General features: G+C 32.4%; 1 protein-coding gene across 1 annotated transcript; it reads left to right on the top strand.

Moving 5' to 3' along the window:
• The first annotated feature begins 3,625 nt into the window (after positions 1–3,625).
• Positions 3,626–19,831, top strand: LOC106714426 (facilitated trehalose transporter Tret1). Its single transcript, XM_014507473.2, has 4 exons — positions 3,626–3,822; positions 16,579–16,976; positions 17,894–18,655; positions 19,625–19,831. The coding sequence occupies exons 1-4, from the start codon at positions 3,771–3,773 to the stop codon at positions 19,811–19,813; spliced, it is 1,401 nt and encodes a 466-aa protein (XP_014362959.2). The 5' UTR covers positions 3,626–3,770; the 3' UTR covers positions 19,814–19,831.
• Positions 19,832–19,897: the final 66 nt, after the last annotated feature.

Raw genomic sequence — 19,897 nt, 5'->3', positions numbered from 1 at the left:
GAGATTTGTCGTTTTACGTACAATACAAAATCTATTACAAATTTAGTATATGAGGTTACAAATAATTTCTTAAGCCCTCTGATATCACTAAAATAGCGAAGTGACCGCTAGCAATAGACATTTTTTTAATCTGTAAATTCTTAACATCTGTAATATTGTCTTTGCAAATTATATCCTGAATTTTTCCTACAATTAGATATGGATTGATTTTATTTATTACTGGCAATTATGATTTAGTTTTTATAATATATTTTACGGTAAGATGAATAATGTTATCAGAAAATACAATCCATTGTTTAAACGTTAAATCATTTAACGGTAATATGTCTTAATTATTGTAACGTAAGATTTATGAAAAGCTTCATTATAATATAAAAATTAAAAAATAGTTATTATACAAGTATATTGTTAATACATGTTATCTTAATAGACACAATTTAACACAGTATTTTGTTTTAAAAAAAAAGTAAGTGAAGTAAAAATCTGTGCAATGTTGCAAATATGCATTCGTAAAACATGGGACACATTTTGATAAAAGTTTAGATGAAAAGATTGATTCGATAATTCACTAAATCATAAATAATTCACTAATAATCTATCCATCCATACAGCCAAACATTCGCATTTATAATATTAGTAAGATAAAAAGAAATATAAAAAGTACAAATCCTTGTATAATCTGTACAAAATAGAAAAAATATTTTAAAATTTAACTTTAGTTTCGGCGAATAGAGTGTTAAGCATTTTATTGCGGAAAATGTTGATAAAATTCTTTATTATTATATAACAGAAATAACTCATTGTATTTAAAGATTTACAGCTCATTATTTGCAGGTTTTACGTAACTAAATATTGACAACCTTGAATTTTCTAAAATCGTCGCACTTTATGTACAAAACAACTAAACGTGTTGTGTTATAAGATTGCTAGATTATTTTTATTTGTACAATCTTTATAAATTTATTCGTATATTTACATATTCTTTTTTTAATGTTGCATTTCCATACCGTCCAACTTTTTTATGACCACTAGTGGTAGAGCTAAGATCAACAACAAAAGTACAAGAGACAAAGGTATTTTTTAAAAGTATTCAAATTATTATATCTGATTTGTTATACGGATTGCTAAATAGGGACTTTAACAATATCTATATAAGAAAATTTATTTTAATATTTTTTGTCAATCACATTTACAATGTCAACTGAGTGTATCCAAAGGTCAAACGCCACCTTTAATTGTATATTATAAATGTATAAAAATGTTCACATCCCCCTAATAAAAAATATCTCATATCTTTTATGGCATTGCATAATAATTTCTTGGCATTGTAAAGATAAAGGTACTAACGTCACTTGTCTTTTGTTTATTACTCACTTTAACACGCTCACTGCGAATGCTATCCCATGACAAACATTTTATTGATCAGAATTTAGTTCCAAACGAATTAACTTTTCATTTCTTACATATTTTTTTCATTTGGTTGAAAGTCTAATTTTAAATATCATTTTTAATTCCAAACATTAATAACAAATATCGCCATTAAACTTCGAATTGAAACGCCTAACCTAATGTCTAGTAATTCGACGGCCATGGATCTTCAACATTAGAGGAACTGCAGCTGCGTAACTGACCTTTTAGGACAACATGAAAAGTTTAGTTAATGAATAATGGAATAGTTTATAGCATATTTTTAAGTTTATAATCGATGGATGAGTTAACAAAGAGCCATTGTTATATATTTAGAGGCCGTGTTAGAGATCTTAAATATTTACATTAAATTTATCGTTTGTTAATAATAATTATTGAATTGGAAAAGTATTTTCACTTATTGCGATAAGAGAAAAATCCGTAAAATGATTGTTATCTAATTATTTTAATTTAATGTTATCGTGAAATTATTATTTGTTCATAACAAATCATAGATAATTGTTGCATTTAAGAGCCCTAACGCAGCTAAAAACGTTCATAGTAATTCGAATGGATAAAAAATGCGCTTCTGAAACTGACACTTTTTACTTTAAGGAGTAGTTTAATTGTCCAAAGGGCCGTAAGGTAGGGAAGAGCGAATGGTGCGGTTAATCTAGGCGCCAGTATGAGACGCAAAAATGTCGCAAGATAAGGGACGCTATCTAAAGGATGACTTACAAAAAATATCTCACTCTTCCTTGGTTGAAGGCTAGCGTTGAATATAATTATTGTACGAGTACCTTCAGGTGTTCTTTTGATACTTTATTTATTGATAATTTGATAATTTATTTTATGCTCATAACGGGAAATACTGTCAAGAAAGTATGTAAAGATAAGAAAAGCGTGTCCAGGTGAGAAACACGTCTCACGCATCGGACATTATAGTACAATTCCATAGCAGTTTTTCAAAACATGCAAGAGCACGCTCAGCGCATGCAATGAAATCACGTTTTTACATAGCCGAGTTATACTTAAGAATCTGATATTGCACATACTCAGATTAAGAATTACCTTTTATCTGCGATTTTGTCTGCTGTCACTTTTCATCTGTGACTTTAATTTTTATCAAAGAACTTTAAAGAATCTACGAGGCAAGTAGATTTTTTAATTCAAAGGTAATGCTTATTATCTAGTGAATGGTAAAAACTAACAAATAGTTTTTGAGTTATCTGGTTGTATAGGAATATGTAAGTATCTTATACATATATCTATTTTTTTTCGTGTCTCTAGGTGGAGCAGCTGCCTCCATTGCCACCTTTCTCCCTGGTGACGCCCATGATGTAGATAGCTACCTACTACTTACAATATGTACGCTGGCTGAATGCTGGCTGACTAAATATTGGTCTCGATTAAGTAAAATATAATAAACAATATTACACGGACTGTCTCTACTAATTAAATCATTACAATCTTGATTTTTATCTCTGTATCGATAGTAATATTTACCACAAACGACATCTTATCATTTTAAAATGTCTTCATTCATATGTATTTTTAATATAACTTCATGTTATATATAGTTTATTTAACTGATACAAAATAGGTATAGTCTATAAACTCTTCACTTTTTAATCGATTATTAAAAAAATAAACATTAATTCCAATAGTGTAGAGTTCGGACCATTATCCGTATTATTTTTGGGTTTATACAGGCTAAAAATACGCATGTCTCGGCAATTGTTCAGAAGCACGTTCGTGACATGGCATCGCTCCGGCTCCCGGTGTCTCCAACAGCGCCGGACAACGCGTTGCTAAAGCACACATGTGCAACGTAACCGCGTGCTCGAGCTCGCCTTAACACCCTTATTACAATGGCATAAGAACTACATGGCGTGACGCCGAACTAATCTGTCCGATAAACACAGAGCAAAAGCGTGCGCTCGCGCCGTTTTGCCTCATTCCATTCCGCTCCGAGTGTTCCGAATAGTTCGTTCGCTTCGATTCGGTCAAATTCAAACTTTCGTTCAGTTGTTCACTCGCCGCCGCCGCGTTGATACTTCTCGCACGCGTTCCGTCGCACTATGTACCAGCAAACCAACAACACATAAACCTTCCAAAATGAAGCCGAATCGGTTATAACGTTAATACTTTCAAAACCCATTAAATTTTAGTTCGAATATTATTATTATTGTGATATTTAGTTAGGTTTCACTGTTATTATTTATATTATTACCATGGGTTCAAATTTTGTTATATAGTCTCTTTAATTATTAAAATAAAAGCAGTGCTCAAGATAATCTCATTCCAAGACACCCAGTAATTCATTTTTTTAATTCGAATTAATTGATATTTTAACATTTGCAATGACAGCCAAAACTCGTTCGCATTGGAAGGAATATGGAACCGCACTATGTGGTAAGTTAATTTCTAACCTATTTGTTACATTATAAACCATGTGTTTACCTAATCAATACTAATTTTATGATTAATTTAATACCATATAAATATTTTCCAATATGAAAATTGTTACTTCTACCTAAAATGCCACTGGTTTGTTCTGTTTTAATTAATATTAATGAATTGCTTGGTTAGGTCTGTTTTGTGAAACGTGTACATGTTTGCGATATTGGCTTACAATATGAAGTTTTAAAAACACATACTCACTTTTTTGACACCTAAAGCACTTTTTTTTACAATTTTCACAAATTAATTGCGTATCATTGTAACAAATAATAAAAAATAAAAATTGTGCAAAGTGTGAATTTATATCTGTTTTTACTACTTTATTAATCTTATTTGACTTCGTAAAATAAACAAAATATTTTGTTAGGAAAAGGTTTTAAAAAAAAAGGGATAGGTATTTAAAATAGTTTACATTGGACTTTACTCATTATGTTAAACTTGTTTACAGTTTTTAGTTCACAATTTTTTTTCAATCTCAATGTCGTTTTTCTGTTTCTATGGATTTTAATAGACGAATATTGTTTTTTTTTTAAGTTTTGTTTACAGTCACCTGTATAATTATAAACAAACATTCAGGAACATGTATACCTCTGTACGTACGCCTTCGGTTTTAAGGATACGTTTACACTTATGCGTCAATAGCATTTCTTCATCGTCTGGAGCATACCGACAAATATTTGGATACATATTTTTGAAACTGAAGCCATATATAAGTTTCTGAAGATTTGTAAATGTATACTTATTATGCAGCTGACTGTACAGGCAAAGAAAATATTAACCTTTTAGTTTATGTAGTTTATTTTTTTATTTTAAATCAGACCATTTTAATCATACCACATCAGAATCCTCCCATCAGTCGGAAAAAACGTGGTACACGCGATTGGGCCGTTCCAAATAGAATAAACTGTGAAATAACAAAAGCTTTTGTTAACTAAACTGGTGAAATGAAGAAAAAAAAAATGACACTTACATTTTTAAAACTTAAGGTGATCAAAGGAAGCGATCGTTAAACAGCTCAGATTCTAATCTATAGAAATGATAAACTATCTTACCGTAGTTATCACTGCCAAAAACTTGTACAAAAACATGTTATCTCTATACATATTTTCTGAATATGTGTTTCGACAGTGAACGCATAGTTAAATGCTCAACTTACAGTTTCTTTGAATTAGATAAATTGGTTAATAAATTACATTATGAATGATATTACGCATTACACAATCCATCACATATTGTAAACAATATTGTTTATTTTAGTTTAATTGACGCTTCAAAAAATGATGAAGTGTGTACTGTGTAATGAATTGTTACTATGTTTACATTAAGGCTTTTACAATCTTTACTACCCGAATAATCCATGAGACTTCGTTATTCTATGTGAAGTAATGATTAAAATGTGTGACGTCAATGTACCATGCATGCGATCAAAGTTAAGCAATCCAATTGCGAATGTCTATGGGCAGCCTTCGCTTCGCTAATTCGGCGAATCCAAATGTCCGCTCGTTCGTTTGCCAAAAAAAAATGCTACTCGGTAGAAAGGCAAATTGAATTTCACTTCTTCCACGTAACTCATTAGTTGTTGATAAAGTCACGAAAATTACGAATTAATTTAAAATAATGAAATGTATTTTAATCAATCAGGTTTTTTCCGCAACATTTTGTTTAATATTTAGTTAATCTCCATAAAATTAGGTCTACCAATGTTTTATAATGAATCATTTTATTATTACAATTATGCATAGCTCCAAATAACAATGTAATAGTATCAGAAATTCGATATGTACTAAGTTTACGGAGCCGGTTGCAAAACAAACTTGCAGTTTCGCAGAACGACTGTTTCGAACTGAAATAAACATTCGTTAATTGCATTGTTTACACATCAAGATCTCCTTTAATATATTTTATATTGTTAACTGATATAATCATGAACATAAAAGAGCTAATATGAAAATTACTTGTTACTTAACATAAAAAAGAAATCTCCAGTTACATTTTTAGCTGCCTGGATCAACTTCAATCTAAACAAAAGCTCCCTAACCCAATATATAAACTTATTAGTTTTTGGTCTAAACTAAGTCTAATCCTTATTATATCTCAGGGTCTCAACACTCTATGTTCCCATAAAAGAATATTCTAAACATTTGCAGTATGTTGTTAAGGTAGAAATCTCTAGAATTTTTCTGCTACAACATGCGCTGCGCCCATAAGGAAATAAACATCAATGCATAAAGGCTAATGAGTCTAAATCATACATGATACTGATAAACGATAAATAACAATCACGATAAAATTTACTCTTTTGTTTTTCCTTGAAGAAATCAAGCAGAACAAAACATCTAATAATAGTTTTTAGGAACCAATGCATTCGTGTCCAACTTACTCAGGTATAAAAATGTAAACTATTCAACAAACCTTTTATAAACCTGAGCTGAGAACAGAAAATATACTCTATTACTTTAATCATACAGTTGGTTATTGTTGCACAACCAATGTACTTTGTGAATAAAAGACTAGAAAAGGTATTAGAAAAAGAAATTGCTGACTTGTGAAGAATCAATTGACACTATCTCATTCTGAACTCAATAAAAATTTTAAACTTAAACATAATGTAGAATAAATTACACAATTATTTTATGAGACGACAAACTTCTCAATAAGATGGCGTAATTAATTACTTCTCAAAAATACTGCAAACTGTGAAAAATTAAAGTTTGGAAGTCTCTTAAAATCGTATCAGGCGCATCTGGGGTCTATGTTTAAAATTATCTTTGATCTACAACAATGAAACAGTTGTCATGTTTTCTTTTTCAATGTAGCTAAATCGATGATAACATTACTAAAAAGTCTAATATTTAAAACATTGGGTGAAAACGTGTTAAAATTTAGCTCAAATGTAACCTCGGAATCACAAAGTAAAAAGGCTACAAAATTTATATTTAAAAATGTTTAGGTACTTATAAATGTAATAATTGCGTCATCGGAAGATTTACAACAAAATCTCCTCATATCAATGGCAATTACAAGCTTTAAATAATACATTGTTTTATAATTTGTTGTTAAAGTGTCAATATTAACAGATCAATTCTGTTATCGATTGTAATAAAAAGATTACACCAATATAATAGATTGATATCATAAATTTAAAACGCAATTTGGTCGATTGTATACAAACAAAAAAATACGTACAAATATTCACAGTTAACTAACCGGGATTTATAGGGAAGGGAAATATACTTTTAAAATTGTATTCCGAATGGCAGAAGAAATAATGGCTATAATTTTATTAACATAAAAGTATAAACCGCGTCTCCGTCCGCGCGGAATTAAAAAAACTTAATAAGTAGCCTATGTGTCCTTTCAAACTATGTTCAACATCTATGCAAAATTGCAGCGAGATCCCTTTAGCCGTTCTGGAGATACTTTCTAACAAACATTCATCTATCCGTCCATCCATCTAAACTTTGGCTTTTATAATATTACTTAGATTAGTAAAATATTGTAAATATAACATGTGCAAATTAACGTTTATAAGTACAATTTTCAATAAATTGATTCGGTTTGTCGTTATATTGAAGATTGTATTGTTGGAGCATGTCATCAATCACTTCACGTTGGACATGCTATTGTCCAAACGTTGGCTAGCGGAAGAATTACTAATTGCCCATTATGTACATTATTATGTTACATAGTACGCGTAATCCGATAATTTTAAACGGTTTCAAATCAATTATTTTAATACGGCTATAGATATTAACTTTGAACACTTCATTTAAAGCTATTTTTTAACCTATTATGTATCAAATTTATTTCTCGTCACACAAATATTATTTCCGTTACTCCTGAGAAAGGAAATAACAAAAAGCCTTCAAGACGTGGGTTTCTGAGGCTAAAGACTCCGTTTAAAATATATTGTTATCTCTGTTTTGTCAAATATAATGACATGGAAGATTTTGGACTCGGAAACCCACGGTAAACAAGTAACTATATATTAACTTAATAATTATCAGTAATAAAATTTTGTAACAAAACAAAAACGTCTAGAATAATTTGTCGGGGAACATAATGATAGAAATAATCTGCCTACGATAACCCCATCAACAACTGACCTTAGTTTGTTTACTAACTCGAATAAAAACGTCATACAATACGCCTGATTAGTATGCATGTGAAATTTACAGTAATTTAATAGTGGTAGACGCCAGCAATAACAACATGAAGGCAGGCGTAAAGTGGAAGAAGTGGAGGCTTAATTTTAGTTCCCTTTTCCTTCCCCCCCATTTCCTGTCTGAAGGGTAAATATCCCATATCTGTGCGTCTTCTGTCAATTAAATGTAGGCAACGCATCTGTAGCAATTGCGGGTATCGTATGAGCAGCGGTAGCTTAGCTATTTCGGCGGGTTCGTGTGGCCGCTTGCTTGTTTGCCACCTTATGATAAAAAAAGATAATTATAAACTATAGCGTTTATAAAAAGAATTTGAAGACAGGGATAATCACAATCGTCTTATTGCTAAAGAGCTCTCTAATGTAACTTGAAGTTAGCCTTTCAATAATAGATGAACTTTCGCCAATTTGTTAGGAACTAGTTCAACTCTCAAACAATCAATTGTGTAAACCTATATGATACGTTTTATCTGTTATCGTTATTTTTGCTATGAAAATAAGGAAGACCAGTTTGGCAGATTCCCTTGTTTTACATCTAAAAAAGATACATAAAACACGATAAGAGATACGTTTTATCGTCATGACCAGTCATCCACTGAATGAGGCATCTGTTATTTGCCACGCTCGTAAGGCGTGGGTCTATCGAGCAATATTGTGTTAAGTTACTGTATTACTGAGACTAATCTATGTATGCTAAGTAAGAGGCATATTATTCTGTTTCGACATTTTCGCGAGAAAGTATGAGAAATGTAAAGAAATACTTTGTTTGTTAGAAATATCAAGTACCTATATTTTTTACATAGAAGAACGTGTCTATGGCTTTCGTAATCGTTCTTTATGTAATGATTTATCGTTAACATGATGAACAATGCTGCCCATAACATTACCTACGTTAGTCTAAATAACTACTGTTTTAACGTGGGTTCAAACAATTTAAACTAGGTCTACCGGTGACGACTATTTAAAACTTTTATTTCATTAAACTATTGATTATTATCTCAAAACATTCGGAAGCTGGAATCCTAACGAGATTTTAACATAACAATCTGATTCTGTTTAACTATAATATCTAGATGGAGATAGAACCATATAAAAATCTAATAAAAGCAAATGATCATCCAAAAATTAGTGCTAAGTGATACGAATCACCAAACTTTAAGTGTCAATAATATCGGAGGAGTTGTGAAAATTTTCTTCATACTACCCATCCGAACAAGAAAGAGTAATGCGTGAACAGTCACAGTTTATAAACATCGCCTCCTTCATACATAGCTTGCACACGAATACACTCTACCGGATTGTTCTTGGAAAACGTTAAGTTATCTATACATTCGCGCACAATATTACAAACAACAGTCGTGTGACAAGTCTTCATTCTGTCACATTGCAAACAAACTGATTTTGAAACAATATACAAAAATTTTAATAAACATATACTTTGAAATGATTAGAATAATTACTTCTGTCTCCAAATATGTATGAAGACATTAAACATGTATACGAACCTATGGCATAGGTAAATACAAATTCACTAGCTAGTGAATTTGTTTTCCAGCACCGGATAATATTTCTGATTATAATTAGGGATACCAATCAATAGAAATACTAAATATTATCAAAAAAGTCTGGAACTAATCTAATCATAAATTAAATTATGAGGTTATGGCCGCAAAACGGCCTTAGCTCCAACTATACATGTTTTTTCGTCAACTACCGTACTAATTGAGGTGACAGTAATTAGGATGCCAAAGTTTTCGCACAAATGACATTCGTGACCGTCGAATGTGCTGAGGTTTTAGCTATTGAAGTTAATTTTAGCATGAAGTGTATGCAGTACTAATGCCAAAAAAAACATTGTATTGAGACTGAAAGGGTGATAAGTTTATGCTCGTTAAATGTACAAAGGGTCGTAACTTTGAGTTTAACGCAAACTTTAAAAAGATTGTAGGTCCCATAGTGATATGGGCTGATGATACTCGTAAATGTTATTTTCGTTTTACTGTTAAATTAAACATTAAAATACAATTATTAACATATGAAGCGATAAGACGTTCGTTGCATTCGTGATACGAGCACACAATGATAAACTTGAGTACAATTTGCGTCACCCGATCGCCGGTTTGGCAAAACTTGTACCTCGTGCGACATCGTGCGAGCGGCATTAATTGATGTCTTATATAAAATTAATGTTTATAAAAGAGACTAAAATGATCTATATCACTTATAATTTCGTTTCACAACGTTATTAATAAATTCTCTATTTTTTTATCGATTTCTCCTTCAACAATTATCAATATTTAGTATTAATAAGAATAATCATATTTTCATCGACCGTGAGTCGCACTCACCCATTAGCACTCATAGGCCTCGCCCATTTTTCGCCATTTCAATCGATCTGCTGTTTTCAATAAAAAAAAATTAAACCGCCAAATCCTGAATCATATTCGCAAGATAAAAAACAAAAATACTATATGAATAAGACGAAAGAGACATTTTAAATTGTAGTGAATTTTACACAAAGACATTAATGTCTGAAAAGGACAGAATGCTAATAGACGTTGTTAAGAAAGATATTTGATTGAAAGTTCCAAAGAGGAAATTACATCTACAAAAATGAGATTGGCGAAGCACTTTTGATTGGAAGCGAAATTGAGAATTATTTTATTAAGGCTTGTTGCCAGCGAGATTATCTTGTTAATCAATTGAACTGCTCTCTACTTTGACCCAACGCAAAGAGCAAAGGCCAAATACAATGGATCCCCAACCACAAACATTAATTTATTGTCGTAATTTCATTTCAAACCAATTTAAGAATGTAGAAGTTGTATTAATGTTTTAAATATACATTCCTGAGTTTTCATTGTTTCGTTATACAACTTAATTGTTTAACCTTCACTGTTACTGCCAACATACAAACGATACCTTACCGAGAACAGATTGTATGCAAATGAAAAGAAATATTTCACAAATTGAAACAGAAGTCGTCTTCAGAACGCCACTTAGAAATTATCACTTCCACTTTGAACTTCATACACCAAATTACTTTAGGTACAGCTAGCACCTTGCATTGTTCACCACCTCATCAAATTGGTTGCATAATAAAATAAGGTAAGGACCTTGTCCCTACCTTCGTATCGATCAGCGGAACTAATCAATTACAAAAGAAATCTCTTTGCCTTGGAAAGGAGTAAAAAAACTTTTTAATTTTATCCTTATTTTTTTTTTTATTGTTTTGTTACACTAAGTTGTCAGTTATTAAAGGAAACTTTGACTTATCTCTTCCTTGCAGCAGTGGTGTATACATGTTTACTCTTTGATGTATCTTTCAACGTCTTTCAACACGGTGCAATATTTAATATGATAATATGTAACTGGGAGATAGATTTACTTATGACTCATTCAAACTGTCAAGCTTTTACAATAAACAACTGGCAATGAATAAACATAAATCAAGTACTATAAACAATTAATACGGACATCAAAATGAAATAAAATACATACACTTTGTAAGTGATGTGCATTATGAAATACGTGACGACTAGACATTACAGATATTCAAATATTATGTAGTTAGTTCTACTTTCTATGTATCAAATGTGACGTTTCCAATAAAACATAAAAAGTCTTAAAACTTTAATAAGGCATATACGTATACCATATTGGAAGTAAAATTTCAATATGGTATTGTTTTAAATAATTATTGTAACACTAGCTGTCGCCCACGACTACGTCCGGAATTAAAAGAATACGTAATAAATATAGTATAACATGTTCTTCCAGACTATGGTCTCCATATATGCCAAATTTCATCAAGATCCGTTGAGCCGTTTCGGAGATACCTTCAAACAAACATCTATCCATCCATCTAAACATTCGCATTTATAGTATTAGTAAGATTTAACACTTTACAAATATAAGCAAATAATCTAATTCTGAAATTGAAGGCGTGTTAAATTTATTCCTTTATTTTAAAATTATGGAATTATCCAAAATATAATGAGAACGATGTTTAAAAGTGAACAATGTTCCAATCAGCATTTCATTTCGTACATTGGCACGTGATAGGGACACGTGCAACTGAGCTATTTATATATTGTAACACATCGCACATAACATTTACTTTCGTGCAAATTACAATTTTATATAATTAGAACACAGTTCCACTGTATTTTTTGCCAAACTGACAATAGGCTAATGTTTTCCGCATATAATTTGTACCCGTTCTATAACGACCTTCTGTAGCTTACGCAGCATGACCGATGTCATGTGTCATTCCATTCTTATTTTGTGCTGTGTATTTCAGACGGTTGTTTTTTTAAAATTAACTTTTCCTTTTTAGAGGGTCAATCATATTGATAAAGTTTATAATACCAAAGTAGTACTAGTAAATATTGGCCTACCAAAGAGTTGTTTTTCGCAATCTCTTAATCACGCAACAAACTTACATATTTAGTTAGTGTTTTAAATAACCGGGTTATATAGACTAAGCTAATTGGCAAAGTCAATAACTTGTATTCTTTTTCAATAAAAGTATCATTATACTTATTGATACGAAAATAGAACACTTCCTTTCATTACTGTACAAGACATCCGTGGCCTTTATATTTATTGTAGAATCAATAGCGCTCTAGTCTTAGTCTTTTTGTAGGTATAGATAATTATAATAAAAAATAATTGTACTGAAATAAGAAAAACTGACCGACCTATACGAAAATAATTGTAGATAGATACACTCTTATTTTTAAATATTTTTTTTGTGCTTCATTTACAAACTATTTTGTAACTCTCTACGAAGTTGATGTAGGCTTGATACGTGTTGCTTACGTCTTAGCAACACCGATCTTACCTTTGTGTGAAAATACAACTAAAACGGGTAAAAGTTAGCTTTTAAATTATAACTGGTAAAAATATTGTCCACAATAACAATACTGTTAAAAGAACTCTCTAGTCATATTTAAATTGAAAACTACGCGCAATACTTGAGCTTCATTAAAGCGCCCCATTTCCAACGGCCAATGGTCTAATCTTATCGTAATTGTTATAGTAGTATAGTTAAAACTACCATAATTTTTAGCATTCTACTATTGTGTAGTCACCTTATAATCGCTTTTCATTCAATTTTCAACTTATATAGGTTAAACTTTAAGATCAATTACAAACATAAATGTGTAAACAACCTGAAAACTGCGAATTGTGAACGCATGTTTAGCCGGCGCGGCTTGCGTCACTCGTCAGCGGGACGTCGCCCCGCACCCCGCACCCCGCGCCGCCCCGCCAGCCCCGTCCGACCTCGCACGCAGGTCACATACAAACAATTTATAGTATAAAAACTAGGGTTACCATCTAAAATAATATAAACGAGAATTTTTCCCTGTTTGTATTTTTACAAACTGTGTTCTTTACCTTATCCTTTGCACTCTAGGTAGAAGTTCATAGTAAACTACGTGCATAATGTGTATGTACTTTTCTAATGTAAATTTTTTTGAAGTTTAATTAAAACCGGTTTTTTATCTATCTAGGACAGTGCTTAGTGATATTGGTTTGAGATATTGATAGTACTAATCCAAGATTTAAAAACCGTAATGGAAACATTAGGTAGCTTAGAGGTCATAAACAATGAAATACGCACGTAAATGTTTTTTTATGACTGGTCATATATTGAATTTATTAATCTCATTATTATATTACCCTCTACAATTACATTGTTGTCTAAAGTCAAATTCTATAGTTATTCCACAAACATTGCTAATACCTAAGTATTAATGATAAGATAAAGGTGAAGGATAATTCATATAAAAATAGGGTTTATTGTCCGGTATTGTAAATATTTATTTACATTGTATTCCTAGAACTGTAATCTTTTAACTTCGTTATATTTATTAAGACTTTATTGTTTTTTTACATTGTGTTTACTTCTTAAGATAGTACAGCTAATAGATTAAAATAATATAATTACGTAGTTTGATTAAATAAAATGTACACAGTTTATTACTAATTTTCGCTTTAACAATGATTATTCATTGAGGATGGATTTCCAAAGAATGCTGTTATAAATTAGCAACCAATCTCTATTTTAAACTAAATCTGGTAACTTAACAGAAATCAAGACTCATGTCAACGGTTTCGCAACGTTCTCAATGTATTTTTAGGTAGATAAAGACTAACCTTTAAAACAACTGGTTTTTCTTATAAGTTATTGGAAAAACTCAAAGAGGCGTAAGTACAAGAAGGAAAATGGTAATCATCATAATTAAGGCGATTTCTACATTTTTCTTTCAATGCTAAATAATAGATTTCTTATCGTTAAATGAATAAGTTTGCAATGAAAATGTTTTCTTAACAAAGCAAATTAAGATACGCACAATAATTTATCACGAACACTTTCAATAAATAATATCGACAGTAACATTTCCACGAGTCTTGAATTAAAACAAGTTATATTACGTTAACATCCTTGCTCCTAGACAGTGTCGCTTTTTTTCCATCTTACAACATAAAACTCACTCTCCTTGGATTTAAACTTGAATAATAAAATCGTTTCAAAAATAATTAATTTATCACCATAATTGATAATATAATTAAGTATAAAGAGCACAAGAAACTGTTTAATCATGCACACTAATCTTTAATATTATAAATTTGAATGTTTAGATAGATGGATGGATGTTTGTTAGAAGGTATTTCCTGAACGGCTGCACGGATAAAATTTGGCACGGATGTAGAACATAGTCTAGAAGAAGACAGGACTATTACAATTCAGTATTACATTTATAGGCATTTGGACAGCAAAGACGTCATAATGTTTACTATGCGTTGATATACATTGTGTAAAATGCAAAATTAGTATATGAAATCAAAAATTTAGGCATGTAACATGTAAATGAGCGTAGGCGGGAATAACGTCAGTACTACCAAGCTTTATAGATCAATGAACTTTCTTCAAAAATTATATTCAAAAGACAGTTCGCTATAAAAATATATATCTAATCTTACTAATAGAAATGAAAAAATTTAGATGGATGGATATTTGCTACTACGTATTTTCAGAACAGCTAAAGGAATGTCAATGAAATTTTGCGTAGATGTAAAACATAGTCTGGAATAACACATACGCGTAACACAATTGTTTTTTTTTTAATTCTGCGTGGATGGAGATGCGAGCGACAGCTAGTTATCACTATAAGTGCCGTACAAAACTAATGCGTCAATATTTACAGTGTCTGTATTCAATACGATTTGGATTTTTTTTTTCATTAGAAAATATTTTTTGATTATAGCGTGCGGTATCGCTAGCATCTTTACACTGAAGATTCTATTGACATACATGATGTTACTAATCTTTAAAGGATGGCTTATGGTGTCGGTAAAAACCCAACACTTCAAAAATCCTACGTCAACGTTTAAATGTCGATAAAACAAGTGACAGAATCTTCAAATCTAGCTTAACTTTAAATTGTTTAAGTTGACATAAATAAAAAAATACGTTTATCTACCAGACTGATACGTAGTTTGCGGTATCTACTGTTTTATTGTTCACACAAGTGACTCGGAAACAATTTGTCCGTATGGCCATAAGTTTCCATAAGTGTAGCGATAAGAGCCCGACGAGATAACCAGACGAATTTGTACGCCACGGTAGTAGTATCATGTATAACATAGTTATTATGTAAAATAACTGATTTTTATATCATTCAAAAAATATAACTAACTTTCGCCCAATTGGTGATCTCAAGTTGATTTGTGGTAGCTTTTATTTTAACTATTTGTGAGAAGATAGGGCTCATTGTGCAAATAAGATTGTGATTTAAATCGATATCTCTACTACGGAGTTTTGCGTATTGTATTATTCCCTTGAGAAAGATAGGTGGTTATCTATGGATTCGTCATGATATTTTTCAACAAATAATAAAGTATTCCATTACATTTTTTTCTTGTAAAGTATAAACATTTTAGATTACAATAATCTGCAGTTTACATCACATCTCTATTGTCTACAAGCGTAAAGATATATATCGATAAGTAACAATTATACTTGAAAGTCAAGTGTTACATTATCTGAGTAAACTCTGATAAATACATCAAATATAACTGTAGAAAAATGAAGGACATTGCTCCTTGTAACATGAGAATACATCTCACATTACATGTTGTACTTAATGTTTAGAATATTTAGCATTATACGCGTGCGCTTCCACAAATGGATTGCAACCGTTATAAGGCATTTGCAATCATCATTAGCCCACTATACGTCCCCACTGATGGGTCGGCCCTACCCTAAGCCAGGGTGACAAGGCCACAGACAACCACGCTGGCACAGTGCGGGTTGGATGACTTCAAACATATCTTTGATTTTATCGCAGGTTGCATGATGTTTTCCTTCATCGTAAGAAAGTCAGATAAATGAACATATGTAAATAGAAAAACCCACTGTGGCGGGATTTAAACCCAGTACCTGTAAATTACAAGTTAATTGCTTAACCGCCAAGCCGCCTGCGCTCTTTAAAGTACTTAACGTTTATTAATCTTTATTATTTTCTCTATTTCAGCGACACTCATCACCGCTACCGCGGGAACCTGCTACGGTTGGCCGTCGCCGACCTTGCCTTACTTACGGTCCAAGGAGAGTTCTATACCGACCTCACAAGACGAGGGATCATGGATAGTATCTATCATGATCCTCTGCTCTGCGCTCACGCCCATACCTTCTGCGTACTTCGCCGACAGATTTGGTCGAAAGACTACGCTACTATTAGGTGCTATCCCCTTCATCATGGGCTGGGTGCTGGTCATAGTGGCGAAGTCTGTCGCGGTGCTGTACGTCGCCAGAATGTTCTCCGGTCTGGGCTACGGCATCGTGTATACCGTCGCCCCCATGTACACAGGAGAGATCGCCACAAACGAAGTCAGAGGCGCGCTATCCACTCTCATTACATTAATGAATAAGGTAATGGAATTGTTACTATTTAGGTTAAAGACAACACCTGTTCAAACAGTGTTGAAACAAATAATTACATCATTTGTCGCATTCTACGTTTGTTTAGCGAAGTAACGAATTAAATGTAGAGTTGTGGAACTAAATGGTATATTTTAATAGAATATCATATTTATTATTGGCAAGCAAACTGACCACTCCCTGTTTTGTGACCACCAAAGGAAAAATTATAAAATTGGAATATAGTTTGCATTCCTTCATTTGTTAAACGTAACTCTTCTATTCCGTTCAATTATCCTGTTAGATTTCGGTCCTACATATATTAGTATATATTGTCGTACTCGTTTTAATTTATTCATTATGATTTCGTTTCCTTGTTCAATGTTAAGTCTAACATTAATGTTAAGGCGTCAACAAATATGTAAACGAACTAACAAGCCGCGAAACGTGACTAATTACAAATTTAACATCATAGAATTATTTTCACTAAGCAGAAATATCACGAACACGTATCATATCGATTTTATTAAATTAAACACTGACGATATTTGCTATTCTGTGTCATCAGTCATATAAAGTTTCACCTTTCACTGAAGTATCACTGTATGTATATAATTCCAATTTTATTTACTATTACTTTGATAATGCTGAGAACGCACCAAGTTATATTTACATCACACTTTCACGCCATGAAATCCAAAAAAATTTTTGATTGAAATAACATAAAACGTGTGAGTAATTGCATACTACACCATATATCAGAAATATAAAAATAATATCACTAATCATCAACTGCACCTGATAAAAACAGAAATTAATCTCATCTAACCTTCACTTCTACCGGTAAAAAATAACAGAAAAAAATTATTTTCAGTAGATTTGTCCTCATAAAACCTTTCATTAAATGTACTTTTATTTCTTTATTTCAGGTCGGTATTCTTGCCCAGTACTGCATTGGACCTTTTGTAGACATGCGTACTCTCGCCGCCATCAACTTGATCCTGCCGATCACATTCGTGCTCACATTTATCTTTCTACCAGAATCGCCCTACTACTATTTGAAATTCGAACGCACCGAAAGAGCCGAAAGATCGCTAAGAAATCTCCGCACCGGCGATATCAGGCTCGAACTTAAGAACATTGAAATAAACGTCCAAGAAGACATGAAGAATAAAGGCTCGTGGGGCGATTTGATATTCGAAGCTACTAATAGAAAAGCCATGTGGATAAGTATAGGAGTGTTCACCATCCAGCAGTTGTGCGGTAGTGCCGCAGTTGTAGCGTACGCACAAACAATATTTAAGAGTACCGAAAGTAAAATAGAGCCGTACCAAGAATCGATAATACTCGGTTGCGTTCAAGTGGCTACATGTATGCTATCGGTACTTCTGGTGGATCGCGTCGGTCGGAAACCGCTACTCCTGCTGTCTGCGCTAGGTGTAGGCCTGATGAATGGCACCATAGGGACTTACTTCTACTTCAGCGTGTGGCACAAGAGTTCTATAGGGCAGCTGCACTGGGTCCCCCTAGCGGCCATCGTAATCTACATCGTGTGCTACGCCATCGGGCTGTCGACAGTACCCTACGTCATCATCGGGGAGATGTTCCCCACCAACGTGAAGCTGTACGCCTCCTGCATCGCACACATCTACACAGGCTTCTCTATGTTCGCAGTCCAGAAATTATTCCAGGTAATTAATAATAAAAACAATTTCTAAACCACTTAAGACGTATGCGTATATAGCCCATAGTATAATTTTCCATTGGTGATGTTTGCAGAAAAGTCCGAATCCGAAATGTATACATATGATATACTCGTAGTAGGGTCATGTGTAATATTGACTTATTCCGTTATTTTTGTTCTAAAATATTCTATTTCTAAATTGCGTTTCTAATCAGTGAAGACTTCGGCATTCTACGAGTATCTTATTTAAAATATTAGGCAGTAGTTACTAGTTAATATTATTTTTTTCTTTGAAATGTACTGTTCTAAAACACAACTTATAAACTTATTTATTAGCTTTAATAAAGTACGTTTTTAGTCAATTATTACCTTGTGATATGTGATATTTCAAGCTTGTCATATTGCTAGTTCTCACAATATCGCACATTGTTCATCTTAGACATATTATTTATAATTGCAAAACAATAGTTAATTTTATTATAATCCATTAAATGCCAAGTCAAGTGTATTTATTGTCAAATGTCAACAGATCTGTTCTCATCATTCATATCTTAAAAATAATTACTACAAGGAAACGATTATTTAGAATTCATTATCTATATACTAGCTTTTTCCCGCGACTCCGTCCGCGCGGATTAAAAAAATAAATAGAAAACGGGGTAAAAATTATCCTATGTCCGTTTCCTAGTTCTAAGCTACCTGATAAGCAGATATAAAAGAAAGTCGTGTTAGTTACACTATTTATAACTCAAGAACGGCTGAATCGATTTGAGTGAAAATTGGTGGGCAGGTAGCTTAGAACCAGGAAACGGACATAGGGTAATTTTTACCCCGTTTTCTATTTTTTATTCCCCGCGGACGGAGTCGCGGGTAAAAGCTAGTTATTGATATTATTAGCCCAGCTTCGTTATTCCAGTTACCTATGTTTCTATCATACAAAGCGTGATTGTGACTTGATAATTTGTAATGATTTCAGGTTGTGTCCGACTCCTGGGGTATTTACACAGCGTTCTGGGGCTTCGCGGCGTTCTCGCTCCTCGGCCTGGTCTACATGTTGATAGCATTACCAGAAACTAAAGGAAAATCCTTCGCCAACATTCAGGCAGGACTCAAGAGGGATGTGGCCCGCGACAACGCGAGCAAACTGATGACTGTCGAGTATTAAACGTAGCTAATAAGCTATACGGAGTAGGGATCAAGTTGAAAGTGTTAAAAATATTGATACTTAAGATTTAATGATAGTTTTACA

The sequence above is a fragment of the Papilio machaon genome, chromosome 2 (assembly GCF_912999745.1).
Source record: "Papilio machaon chromosome 2, ilPapMach1.1, whole genome shotgun sequence".
In the NCBI taxonomy this organism is placed as follows: Eukaryota; Metazoa; Arthropoda; class Insecta; order Lepidoptera; family Papilionidae; genus Papilio; species Papilio machaon.
Note: the sequence above shows the minus strand (reverse complement) of the source record. Positions and strands in the feature narration are given on the sequence as shown.